This window comes from Nelusetta ayraudi, unplaced genomic scaffold, assembly GCF_046127955.1.
Source record: "Nelusetta ayraudi isolate G7.1 ecotype Tasmania unplaced genomic scaffold, CSIRO-AGI_Nayr_v1 ptg000031l, whole genome shotgun sequence".
NCBI lineage: Eukaryota > Metazoa > Chordata > Actinopteri > Tetraodontiformes > Monacanthidae > Nelusetta > Nelusetta ayraudi.
Genome location: NW_027466081.1, coordinates 3768891 through 3781629, shown reverse-complemented (window position 1 = coordinate 3781629; position 12739 = coordinate 3768891). Strand labels below are relative to the sequence as shown.

Below are 12739 nucleotides of genomic sequence, written 5' to 3'. Positions count from 1 at the left end.
GGGGCCTGGTTGGTCCACTGTTTGGCTGTGCAGCGAGTGTTTGAAGTGAGAAGTGAGGCGGCCATGTTGGAACATGACGCATCGCACTGTAAATGGGGCTTAAAGAGATGTATTATTAGACATCATTTTTTTTGGTGTATGTTTTCCTTTTTCCTCAACAGCTGCAATAGTTATTCACAAAAAACTTTGGAGGAAAGAGAGCCCAAAAATGTTATTCAGCATTGTACATTTAGAACCCCCCCTCCCCCACCCAATCTGGCATAAGCAAAAAACGTGTGCACAAGTGGCTCGGGCTGTGTCTCGCTGTCCTGAGCAAACCCGCCCGCAGGTGCAGTCACGCCTGATCGTAAGCTAATGCCAGGCCTAAAGTGCGACGAGTGAGACATTTGCGTCGGATTTCATGGGAGCGTAATAAACCAGGAACTCCTACGATTGTTTTTGGAAGATTTTGGAAAATAAAATTGTAAAATCGCCCAAATTTCATTAGGCCATGGCTGCAGGCATGTGGAAATCATTTCTTTGCTGAAATGTTTCCGTCCAAGGAAAGGTCTCTCCCAGTTTTTAACGTAACCCACATGGCGTCTCGGTTGAATCCAGCCAGGGGATCGGGTTCACTGGGGGGACAGAACCAACTCTTAAATGACTGATTGGTTGAGCGGCTCTAATTATCACGGTGCTCGGGGGGGGGTGACGGGGAAGTGACGTCACACATGGCGAACGCGTCAGCCAGAGAATTCTGCCGTGGGCCCGGGCAGCATTTCCTCCGTGATACAATGGCTGCAGAGCTGTATTATTTATTGGATGCCACTTTGCCGGAGCCAAAATGGCCGCCGCCGCCGCCGCTGCTGCTGCTGCGGTGTCAAGGCGATGACCCAGCTTCCTGCGCAGCATCACGTGCGCTCATTTATATCGGCGAAGGCTGCGCTCAGGTGTTGTGAGGCTCTTCCTGTTGGAGCGAGCTGCTGAGCTTCTCTCTCTACCTCCCCTCCTCTCTCCCTTCCTCCCTCCCTCCCTCTGTGGGACTGCGACTTTGAGCTTGTGTGTGTGTGCGTGCGTGTTGCAGCAGCAGCAGCTGTCAGTGGCGGCGTGACGTGCAGCTCGCCGCCTCCCTCACCGCTGTGCCACATGAAAAGCAGATTTTGACAGTTGGAGATCAACGCAGACGGCAGACTCTCCTCCCACCAACGCCCCCCCCCCAAAAAAAGTGGCCTAAATAGCATTTGATCCAGTCTGTGTCACCGGATCAGACTACAGTACTGTCCGTGGCCCATTTGCATATCCAGCGAGTCGGTCTCAGAGTGGTTCTGCTCCCAGGTATCATCGGTAGACTGAGGAATGGATGTGTTCACACAGCAGGCCCCACATTCTCCTTCTTCTCCAACCTGTTTGACCCACATGTGATCGTATGATATCGGTAGTAACAGAGATTGCATTACGTCAGCCAGTAAGGTTGAAAGTAGGGCTGCAACTGAGCTAATCCAATGTTTATTTTTATTTTTTTTCAATTAGTCACGATTATCTTCTTTATTTTCACCACCTATTTTGGACTTGCGTTTAACCTAACTTGCTTAAATCTTCACACCTGTGTTATACTGTTGTACTTTGACAGCATGCGTTTTTAAACAAATATGTCAAAAATAATGACGCACAAAGCATTTATCTGTGACATAGTTCCTGTATTTTTCAAAGTAAAACATCATAGGTATATTAATTCACTATTTAAAGGTTATATGTCATGTTTATCACAGCTAAATACCTTAAACAGATTTCTTACAACTTAAATATCGAATCAGCATGCCCTAAATTGCAAAGTTGATAAGTGAAAGAGTGTTACAATTCAGGATAAACGCTACTATTGGCAGGGGCTGTAATTCACTAAATACTGCCGTAAAGCACGCATTTACCGAAGTGAAGTGTCTTTCGCAAAACAGCCGTGTTCTATGATTTTCCGACGTGCGAAAAAAACGTATTATGTACTTGCATCATAGGCTGATGGCTAATTAACAAATAATTATGTCATTTGAAAAAAAAATATCTACAAAAAAAAAAAATTATCCTTGATGTTATTCGTGAAGTCCTCTCTGCGGTGCGTGAGGGTACAGTGACTCCGAGGTGTCGGCTTTTAAATGGTTCGCGTATCGCCGGCGTGCCACCATGAAACGCTAGGTGAGCTTCGCAGAGTTTGACTGCTTCGTTTTCTAGGAGATATTACTAAACTTTAGAAACTTTGGGTCGGAGTTCTCGAGCCTTTTAACAGAGGAGGACGTTCTCTTTCCCTGTGTTTTGCAGGATGTAAACAACAAGCGACACTGCCACCCTCAGCGCTCAGTCAGTACTGCACCGCAGGTACAAATGAGCACGTAGCGGCCGGGGTGGGATTTTCCCATTAAGCAATTTACATTAACGGGTCAGCGCTTCAATTTTCGCGTCGACTAATTTATGCTGTCGACGCCATCGATTGAGTCGACTAATCGTTGCAGCCCTAGCTGAAAGTAGTCCTTGATATTTTCGGGGCTATCAAATCTGTTCCTGTCTGGATCCCACCACCCGTGGCTCTTTGTCACTCGCCATTTGTCTCAATGTTCACCTGCTGCTGCCCCTTGAATTTTCATTTTTCTTTTCATTTACATCCGAGGCACTCGCTCTTCTATCACGGAGGGGCTGTGTCCGCGTGCGACGTCATAATGTTCTTTTTTTTCTTTTTCTTTTTACACATGCGGCCTTGAATTCGTTGTGCTCCCAAACACCGGGACACTGAGTTCTTCGTGCGGTGGTCGGACGTCCCTCTTGCCAACAACCCCAGCTGAGGTTTTGCCCTCGCTGTCTGTTGGGTGAGAGGAGAAGTGAAATGCTGAATACTTGGGTTTTCTTTTTTCCTTTCCCTTTTCCCCGTCCCCGGGCAGGAAACTTCTCTACACACAGCAACACAACGCATCCAGTGTCATGCTCCGACATCATCACCCTTCTCGTGTAACGGTGGGAAACTTCCGTTTCCCAAATCCTTGGAAGTTGAAGCGGGGCCAAAGATATCGACTCTGCTTTCCTCTGACGAAATGAATCGTCTCTTTCAATTAGAACTATTTCGCGATTAAATATGAAAAACAAAAGGTCAGAAAGGTCAGTGTGCGTTAAAACCAAACGCCCTCCAAAAAGTTGTTTTTATAGCCATAATCTGTGCCCCATAATTCTTTCCTTTGTTTGAGTAACATCTGTGCTGAAACGTACAGTTCGTGAAAGTGGCCCCTGTGTGACATCCCCGAGGGCACTGATGTCTCTGAGGCCTGCGAGACAGCCACGCCCCCAGGCAGGTGTTCTCCGAGACCACCTCGTTTCACCTTCCAAACCTGCGGAAGGTCAACAAAGGATCCAGGCTGACGATCCGAGGTCAAAAATAAGGACGTTTCAATAAATGGCCGAGCTTTAATGTCGCGTCAGTAGATGTCTACTGAAGCAGCAGCAGCAGCAGGGCCACCGTCTCCAGAAAACAACAAAAATAGTGAAAAATCTCTGCCACTAATTGGATAGCGTGTGTGTGTGTGCGCGCTTGTGTGTGTGTTGGGGGAGGGGGTTGCCAGCGTGCATCTGGAGCCACCTGTGTTTGCCACACAGCTGTCACGTACACGATGATGATGATGATGAAGGAATAGAAAAGAATAAACTTTATTGATTAATTTCCCAATGGGTAATTTCATGTTGTTTCGGCAGCGATAGATACGCAAGACAAGGCAGAAACGGTATGTGTGCCAATAGCAGCAACACCACCAACATTAGACATAACAGTACATAACATAAAGATAGAAACCTAGTAAATAAGATATGATCAAAACCTGTGTGCAATTTAAAATGGTGGTGACGGTGATGAAGATGATGATGATAATGCATTTTATTTGTATAGCGCTTTTCAGAAAACTCAGACACTTTCCAAGGGCATTAAAATAATAAAGTCAGTACATACAGTCATAAGTACAAATAAAACAGAATGTAGAGGTACATAAAATTACAGGAATCAAACAAATTGAAAAGAAATTGAAAACGGTGAAGTGTATGACATAACAGGACAAGCAGCATAGTGCACAATTAATCAGATGTTAAATGCAGTGCTAAAAAGGTGGGCTTTGAGATGGGATTTGAAGGTGGGCAGGCCAGTAGTCACAAATGTGTTTGATGATGGAATAGAATAGAATAGAATTAACTTTATTGATCCCCAAGGGGGAAATTGGTGTTGTTGCAGCAGCAATAGATGCATAAGGCAGAAACAGTGTCAGTAACTGTTGTGTGTGCTAATAGCAGCAGCACGACCAACATTAAATATAACAATAAATAAGATAAGATTAAAATCTATGTGGAATTTAAAATGATGATGATGATGATGATGATGCTGCGGGGCCCCACCTTGCCGTCTGGCCGCTGACTTGTCGTCTGTGCTGCCAGGTGGTTGCCTTAGTGATGGACGGGGAGTCGGATCCAAGCCCTGCCGTGGCGGAGGAGGCAGGGGAGCGGGTGGAGCCCATGGAGGCCACTCCCTCCCCCCAGCCGCAGACCACACCTGCCTCGGAGGAGGCCGGCGGGGAGGCGGTCTCCATGGAAACAGAAGACGGAGCCACAGAGGAGGGCGGCGCAGAGGACAATGAGGACGACGACGTGGTTCTCGTAGGGGAGGAGGCCTCCCAGCCCAGCGCCGCCGCCCAGGACACGCCCAGCGCCAGCTGCCAGGAGCTGCCGGCTGCTGCCGCGGCAGCTGTGGACATGTCCACGGCGGCGATGCCTTCACTGACCTCCGACTCTCCCGGGTCTTCCAACACGGAGGCGCCTCAGGCGGTGGCGGAGCCCATCGTCATCGACGACGAGGAGGAACCTGAGCCCAAAGACGCTTCCCCCTGCTCGCCGGCGCCCCCCGGAGGCTCCTCGCCCTCCCGCTCGCCGGGCGCCCTCAGCAGCACCGAGCCCGACTCGGAGATCCGGATCGCCAGCGTGACCACGCTGGGGTCCGGCGACCAGAAGGAAGACCCCGCGGCTCTGGCGGTCGACGCCGACGACGATCACCAGGAGGACATGAACCTCATGATCACCTCGGTGACGTCGCTGCAGGGCGGAGAAGCAGCTGTCACAGAGGTGAGACACACCAGAACCCCCGGTGTAGTCTGTAGGTTTTGTGCTTTCACCAAATGCAGTTGGTTAAAAAAAAAAAAAAAAAAGCGAAGTTTTCATTTTTAATTCATGTTAATTTTAGTCTAAATAAAATAGATAAGACTTAGAAATAATTAGAGATCCAGTGTGTAAACTCTTTATGGAAGGCCCGCCTGACGGTGCGTTTCATATTTAGGGCAGTGTCAGGTGGGCTTCCTTAAAAAATGGTCCAAATCCAACTAGGAGGCAGACCCTTATTGCTCTGTGTATATTCTTACATATATGAGAAACGTTCTAAGGGTAAGAAAACCAAATTACTCTTATTGTACTGGGAGTATGCGATATGAATGAATGAATGAAGTGTACTTATGGGCGCTATGTTAAGCTTTTGCCGAAAATAAAAATCGTAAACCGAGCAAAATCTTTCACACTGGATCTTTAAAGAACAAACTATTTGCATTAGTTACGACCAATTGAAATGAAACTGTTGAATTCAGTCAAACGTCTTTTTTAAGCATAAGAATAAAATATTTTCATCCATAAGTTGTTTACTTACAATAAAAATGCCTCGAAGTATTTTAAACTGCCCAAGATGACATAAACAACAGATTTACAGTATATGTAGTTTTCTTTTTTTTTCTCTCTTTTTTTAATGAAATCAGGTCGGCTCAAGCAGCCAACTGATTTGTGGTCTACCCATCATTTTCTGACTGCTTAAATTGTATGACTACTTATCCGTATTGGATTGGTATATCTCAGTGAGATCAAATTGGATTTATTAAACTTCCTTTAAGTTGCAGCGTGCTCTTTCACATTTTCTAATTTGCTCAAAAAAGGAAAATAACCCATGTAACTTTCCTTTCCCCCCCGGTTCAGGCAGCTGAAGGGCAGGCAGAGGAAAACGGTCTACAGATCAGTAGTGCCTTCAGCCTGAACCCCGACACGCCGCCCGGTCGACCAACGGCTTCTTTCAACCCCGGGCGGGGCTCGGGGCCCGTGGGCCAGCTGGCACAGAATGGAGACACGGGGACCCACAACAGAGCCGGTAACGATTTCACAATGTAGCCTGTTCCATTAAACAGTCAGACGCTTTCATTCAGCGAGTGCTCAGAATGCCAGAAGTCCGCCAGAGGAGGTGGTGCTCTTGCTCCACAGGGGCTCTAGATGGTGCTATTTAGTTTAAAAACCGCCTGCTGGAGGATTATCTGGTTTGACGTGTGATGTATAACTTATTGTAGCCAGTGTATGAAATTTTTAAGGAAGCCCGTCTGACAGCACATTTTGTATTCAGGCCACTTTCAGGAGGGCTTCCTTGAATACCAAACTTATAAAATGGTGGCGCAAGATGGCAGTTAACCAGGAGCAAGAGCCTTATTGCTCTATGTATATTCTCATATCAATATAAGAAGCATTACAAGTGTAGGAAAATGAAATTACATTTATTTTACGGCAAGTATACATTTTTATTAATGTCTTTATGGCCAGTATGTTAAGCTTTTACCAATATAAAATCATTAATCAAGCCTAATTTTACCCCACTGGACCTTTAAAACAGAACAACAGTATTCATCCTTTTCAATTTTCCATTGAATACAATATGAGCAGACAAAACCAGTGCTGTACTGGCTTGTTAACTTGAAGCGTTGGTGTTGTTTCTCTAGTTTTCAGTCCCTAAGAGACTGAGAATAATTGATCCACTCACTTCTTCACAATGCCTTACTGACTGTTTACTGACTTCACTGTCTCCCCTCAGACTCGTGGATCTCCCAGTCTGCCTCGGTCCCCCGCAGCCAAAAGCAGACCGGGGTCGACTCTCCGTCGCCTGCAACCTCACTGCCCAAACCTCCAGGCCAGTCTTCCTCCTCAGGCTCCCAGCCGCAGCCCAGGACAGTCAAGGTAGCTCTCAGTTAAAAGTCCAGTGCTTAATGCACGATAAGGAGATGGATGGCCTCCACACTGAACTCAAAATCATGCCGTGTTGTTGTTCTGCTTGTTTTCACCCCAGGTGACCTGTGCAAACTGTAAAAAGCCCTTAAAGAAAGGCCAGACGGCCTACCAGCGCAAAGGCTCCACACACCTTTTCTGCTCCACCAATTGCCTCTCCGCCTTTTCGCACAAGCCCGCCCCAAAGAAGAGCTGCACCATGTGCAAGAAGTGAGTCTCTGGCCGGCGCTCGAGAGGTCACGAGTCCCACCTGGCGGCGACGTCGCCTCATATTTCCGCTTATTAATCGGCTCCTCGTGGTGGTTTTTTTGTTGTTTGTTTTTTTCCTCCAGGGACATCACCAACATGAAGGGCACCATCGTGGCGCAGGTGGACTCCAGCGAGTCCTTCCAGGAGTTCTGCAGCACGGGCTGCCTGGGGGCGTACGAGAACAAGCAGAACCCTCCCAAGTCTGGAGTCAAGAGCAACTCCAAGTGCACCGTCTGCGGCAAGCTCACAGAGGTCAGCCTCCATCACGTCGGTTAAATAAGTGTTTCTCAACTGGTGGGTCGCGACCCAAAAGTGCAAAAGTAGGTCGTGGAGCTGTTTTAATTCAAGGGATTTTATCGTACAGAAAATTGTTGGGCATTTCTTTTGCAGGACACAATTCAATAATTTCAATAATTTGTTTACTAGACATGATAGAAAATGTGTTGAGTGTGGTTGAATTTGGGTCGCAACTTCATGATAAGGAATCAAATGCGGGTCCTGAGACTCCACCAGTTGAAAACCACTTAGCTAAATGTCACGTTTAATCGCGAAAATGGCTAAAAGCGAGTTTTGTTTTGTGCACTGACAGCTTCTGCTCGTCTGTTTCTATTTTGTTTCCTCCACCGTGCTGCAGATTCGCCACGAGGTGAGCTTCAAGACGGTGACTCACAAGATCTGCAGCGACGCGTGTTTCAACGTGTACCGCCGGGCCAACGGCTTGATCATGAACTGCTGCGAGCAGTGCGGCGACTACCTGCCCAACCGCGCGTCGGCCAACCACTTCCTGCTGGTGGATGGCCAGCAGAAGCGCTTCTGCTGCCACAACTGCATCAGGGACTTCAAGCAGGTACCGCTCGGAGCCGCGAGAAAGCGATTCTTCCATTTTCACAGCGTTGGATGTCAAAACAGATATTAACTCTTCCAATCGGGATAACTAGAATCATCAAATGGCTCAAGAAACTTAAATAGTCTGAAAAGACCATGTGACGGTCATAGCTGATATCCTTGTGCTTGTATATAACCGAATGTAGGCCTTTTATTATTATACCTTGTTCCATGATATGTCCAAGCCAGTGAAGAGTGGCTGGACAAACTAATTTCTTGAGTCTGTTGCGGTTGCTGAGCAACAGGTGCCGTGGTGGAAAACGCTACATCCTTTCTGGAAAAGAAGGCCAAGCTGGCAAAAAAAAAAGAAAAAAGAAAAGAAAAAAGAAATCTCTTGCAGTACCCAATTTATACCAGCAGATGGCAGGAACTATATGCCGTTACAACAACCTTCATGATCAAAAGCTTGGCACAAAAACTGTCAAGAAAAATCTGAACGTTAAAGCCGCGTTCAGACTGCAGGCGAATCCGATTCAAATCAGATTCCTTCAATCTGGATTGGCTAAAAAACGGATTTTGGCTGGCAGTCTGAACGCGGCTTAACTCACATGAAAGACAGTGAACAGTCAGGAACAAAGGTCCTAAATGAATCTATCTTCATATAGTCTGTTATGTAGCTAATCCATTGTGACTTTATGATCCTGTCGTGGTGGTGGTGGTGGTGGTGGTGTGACACTTTGCTGCCCTGTCGCAGGCACACAGTAAACTTGCAAGCTGTTGGATTTGCAAAACGCTCATCAAGACGGGCGAGGTGCTCCACAGCCTCGGCACGGGCGGAGTCATGCACTCCTTCTGCTCTGTCAACTGTATGAACAAGGGCAAACTGACGCCAGCGACCCTCAGCAGTGAGTAGCACGCACACTCGGAGCTTCTCTTAGCTGCAAAGTGTCAACGCTAACACACATATCTATATTTAAAATTGACTTTTCACTTGTTAAGTCATTATTTATACGATGATACGGACTTGAGTCGGAAAATTTACAATAACCAACAATGTCCGTCTGCGCAGACACAGAACCGACGTGTCACTTCTGCAAGAGGAACTCCTTGCCGCAGTACCAGGCCACGCTGCCAGAGGGCAACGTTCTCAACTTCTGCAGCTCGCAGTGCGTCACCAAGTTCCAGGTGAGGACGTTTGTTCCCGTTGTGGCCCTCCCGATGTGTTCTGCACTTGTGAATGAAGACGATTATTACTGTTATTTTAAAATGCAGAAGCTTAAAACCTGCACAGTCGTCAGATGAGTCGGCTTTCATTGCCACCTTTATTTATTTTTTTTTTTTTTATTTGACTGTCATTTCTCGCCTTTCCCCTCAGAACGCAGCGCTGCAGCCGGCCACGAACGGACAGACGCCGCTCTCCGCCGACAACGCAGTGCAGCTGAAGTGCAACTACTGTCGAGGAGCGTTCAGCCTCAAGCCGGAAATCCTCGATTGGGAGGTGAGAAAAACCTATAAATGGAAACGTTATTCTGCATTCCATTACGCCTCGGTAGTTGCATTGTACCGTACGTCCAGCTGCATCATTAGAGATGTAGCTCAAGTTCTGAAGCGCTTCAAGGTCACTGACTTCAAGGTCAGAAGGTGGAAGGAACCCGGACAATCATGAGTTCCCCCATAGACCACATGAGTCGCCTACAGGCCTGTTCTAATAATGAGCACAACTTAGTAATCTGCATCTAAAATTCAATTTTATGCGGTTGCTATTCTTTTGTCAACACATTTATATAGATTCGAAAATGACGGTATCTTAAAACCAAAATGATTAAAAATATAATATTATACATGAAGTGTAGAAAAGTTTAGGGGAACTCTGAACTCCGATTAATAGAAATTAAGTGTTAAATCTGTATCCAACCTTAAGTCATTGTTGACAATTATGGTGAGAAATTAACGGGATCAGTGTCTTCACATAAATGAGTAGCATTAATGATAATAATGATATACAAACAGAGAAAAAGTGTGAAGCAAACTGGTTGCCCTTCATATGACTCAGTACTCATGAAGTAGCTCTCAGGTTCAGAAAGGTTGATGACCCCTGCGGTATAGCTTTCTCCTTTTAACAATATTGAGTTAAATGGCATCTGACTCAAAAGTTTCTCATAATTTCAACTTCTTCTACAAAAGAAATCTGTGAAAAACAGCCGTAAAATCACTTTGCATCGTTCGATCGAGGGTAATGAACGCCTTCCTTGCCGCCTAGGACAAAGTCTACCAGTTCTGCAGCAAGGCGTGCTGCGAGGACTACAAGAAGCTCCACTGCATCGTGACGTTCTGCGAGTTCTGCCAGGAGGAGAAGACGCTGCACGAGACGGTCCAGTTCTCGGGCGTCAAGAGACCCTTCTGCAGCGAGGGTACCCGCCTCACCTTCTCACCTCCCGGCGCTTTGCAAGTCAAACAGACATTTCACTTCTGTCTCTATCTTATCTCATTTTTGTCTTTCCCCTCTTCTGTTCTTTTCAGGGTGTAAGCTCTTATTCAAGCAGGACTTCATCAAGCGCTTAGGCCTGAAGTGCGTTTCGTGCAACCACTGCAACCAGCTCTGTAAGAGAGGCGTGACGCGGCAGCTCGGGGGGATGACCAGGGACTTCTGCGGCGAGACCTGCGCCAAGAAGTTCCACGACTGGTACTTCAAGGTCAGGCCTGCGTGTGTCCTTTCACTGTGTTGGCACACCGTCTCCATCCAGTTTCACTGTTAGGAACAGCGTCTTCCCAACAGCAGTCGCAGTTGGTTCACCATTTGAACAATGGCAGTTCTGTTTGCGCAACTTTAACTGCACATTTATAATTTAAGATGCACTTTTGTTGTATGCATATATCGAGATTAGGGATGTTAACAATTAATTGATTAATTTAATCGATTAAGTTCAATTAGTCGCAATTAATTGAACATTTTTTACACGGTTAGTTAATATCATTCTATCAGTGTAGTGGCAGGAAAGAGCAATTCACCTGTAGGTACTACAATGGTCATAATGTACTGAAATAAACTTGTGTCAAGGATGGACTCATCTATTTATGTGGAAGTTAGGGATGTTAACAATTAATCTATTATCGATTAATTGTTGATTAAGAGTTTAATCGACTAAATTAAATTAGTCACAATTAATTGAAAATTTTTACACTTTTTTTTGTTAAATGGCTTGGTGTATGCCTGTATACCTAGAACAAGTTACTTTTAAACAACTTTAAAAAAAAAAATGTGACCCATTACAAGTTTTTATATGACTTCCTCGATTAGAGAGACAACAATTTCTTGTATGCGTGACATACTTGGCGAATAAAGCTGATTCTGATTGTGTACGTATCCCCCTCCCTTTGTGGCCACCAGGCGGCGAGGTGCGACTGCTGCAAGGTCCAGGGGAACCTGACGGAGTCGGTGATGTGGCGAGCCGAGATGAAGCACTTCTGCGACCAAGACTGCCTGCTGAAGTTCTACTGCCAGCAGAACGAGCCCATCATGGTGACGCAGAAGGGCCCCGAGAACAGCACGCTGGGTACGAACACCCGCAGGCGTCCTTTTAACTGCAGCGGGACCAGGAAGCGTGAGCCCTCAATGTGGGCCGTTTCATCACACAGCAGGGTTGAGGCTTCACATTTAAAAGAACTGGCACTAAAGGATTTTCTGTGTGGAGTTTAGTGAGAGTTGCGCTAAACGTTGCGGGGCATTTGCAGTCAGTCACAGAGCGGCGATGGCCGGCTAATGTCACCTCGGGGACCAACAGGAAGTCTTGTGTTGTAGCCACCTGCTACATAAACTGGCGCTAACAAATCTGACTGCTCCTCTTCAAAGTGACATACAGCTCCGATTACTTCCAAAGTACCTTTCCAAAGGTTTTTCCATGGGCTGTTTTGGACAGACATGTGAAATAAATACAGGGTTTCGGGAAAAAAAAAAATCTTGCCAGATTAATAAAAAGTACCAGATTAAAGATATTTTTTATGTTTCTTTCCTCAGGCTATGACACACATGGAGCCAAACTTGGGGTAAGGAAGACTATGTTCCAATCAAAATGAGTTGAGATTTTTGGACCTACTAAATTGAAAAGTGTGTAAAATATGGCTTGATTTCTGAGTTTTATTTTGGCAAAAACCTTAACATACTGCCCATAAATAAAAATGAATGCTCACAGTGCAATAAAAGTAATTTGGTTTTCCTCCCCTTAGAACAGTTCTCAACATATATATAAAAAGCAAGCTTGCTCCTAGTTAGATGCCCTCTTGCACTGCCATTTTTTAAGGAAGCCCACCTAACAGTGTCAAGTGAATACGAAACACGCCGTCATGCTGGCTACCTTAAAAAAAAGAAATTACACACTGAACCTTTTAAAATAGAGACCCTGGTTTCAAGCTTTGTCTTCATTGAATAAATTGTCCAAGACACAGCATGGCCATGTTATAAGGCCATATTTATAGTTGAGTACAGTTAGTCGGTAATGTTAAACAATCCAGTTTTTTGTTAGTTTGTTTTTTAAAGCTGTCTACTTCCACTGACTAATCTCAGATGGACCAGTCATTCTCATAATGAAACGTTGAC

General features: G+C 45.8%; 1 protein-coding gene across 1 annotated transcript in view; it reads left to right on the top strand.

The window, feature by feature from the left end:
- The window catches only part of zmym2 (zinc finger, MYM-type 2), a 30698-nt gene that overhangs the window by 7411 nt on the left and 10548 nt on the right, over window positions 1-12739 (top strand). Inside the window, exons 2-14 of the mRNA XM_076030922.1 lie at window positions 4432-5112; window positions 6004-6172; window positions 6881-7023; window positions 7133-7281; window positions 7404-7572; window positions 7955-8167; window positions 8900-9050; window positions 9215-9330; window positions 9521-9643; window positions 10406-10556; window positions 10666-10838; window positions 11534-11699; window positions 12161-12189. Coding sequence (XP_075887037.1) covers window positions 4432-5112; window positions 6004-6172; window positions 6881-7023; window positions 7133-7281; window positions 7404-7572; window positions 7955-8167; window positions 8900-9050; window positions 9215-9330; window positions 9521-9643; window positions 10406-10556; window positions 10666-10838; window positions 11534-11699; window positions 12161-12189 — 2433 coding nt within the window. The remainder of the gene's footprint in view (window positions 1-4431; window positions 5113-6003; window positions 6173-6880; window positions 7024-7132; window positions 7282-7403; window positions 7573-7954; window positions 8168-8899; window positions 9051-9214; window positions 9331-9520; window positions 9644-10405; window positions 10557-10665; window positions 10839-11533; window positions 11700-12160; window positions 12190-12739) is intronic.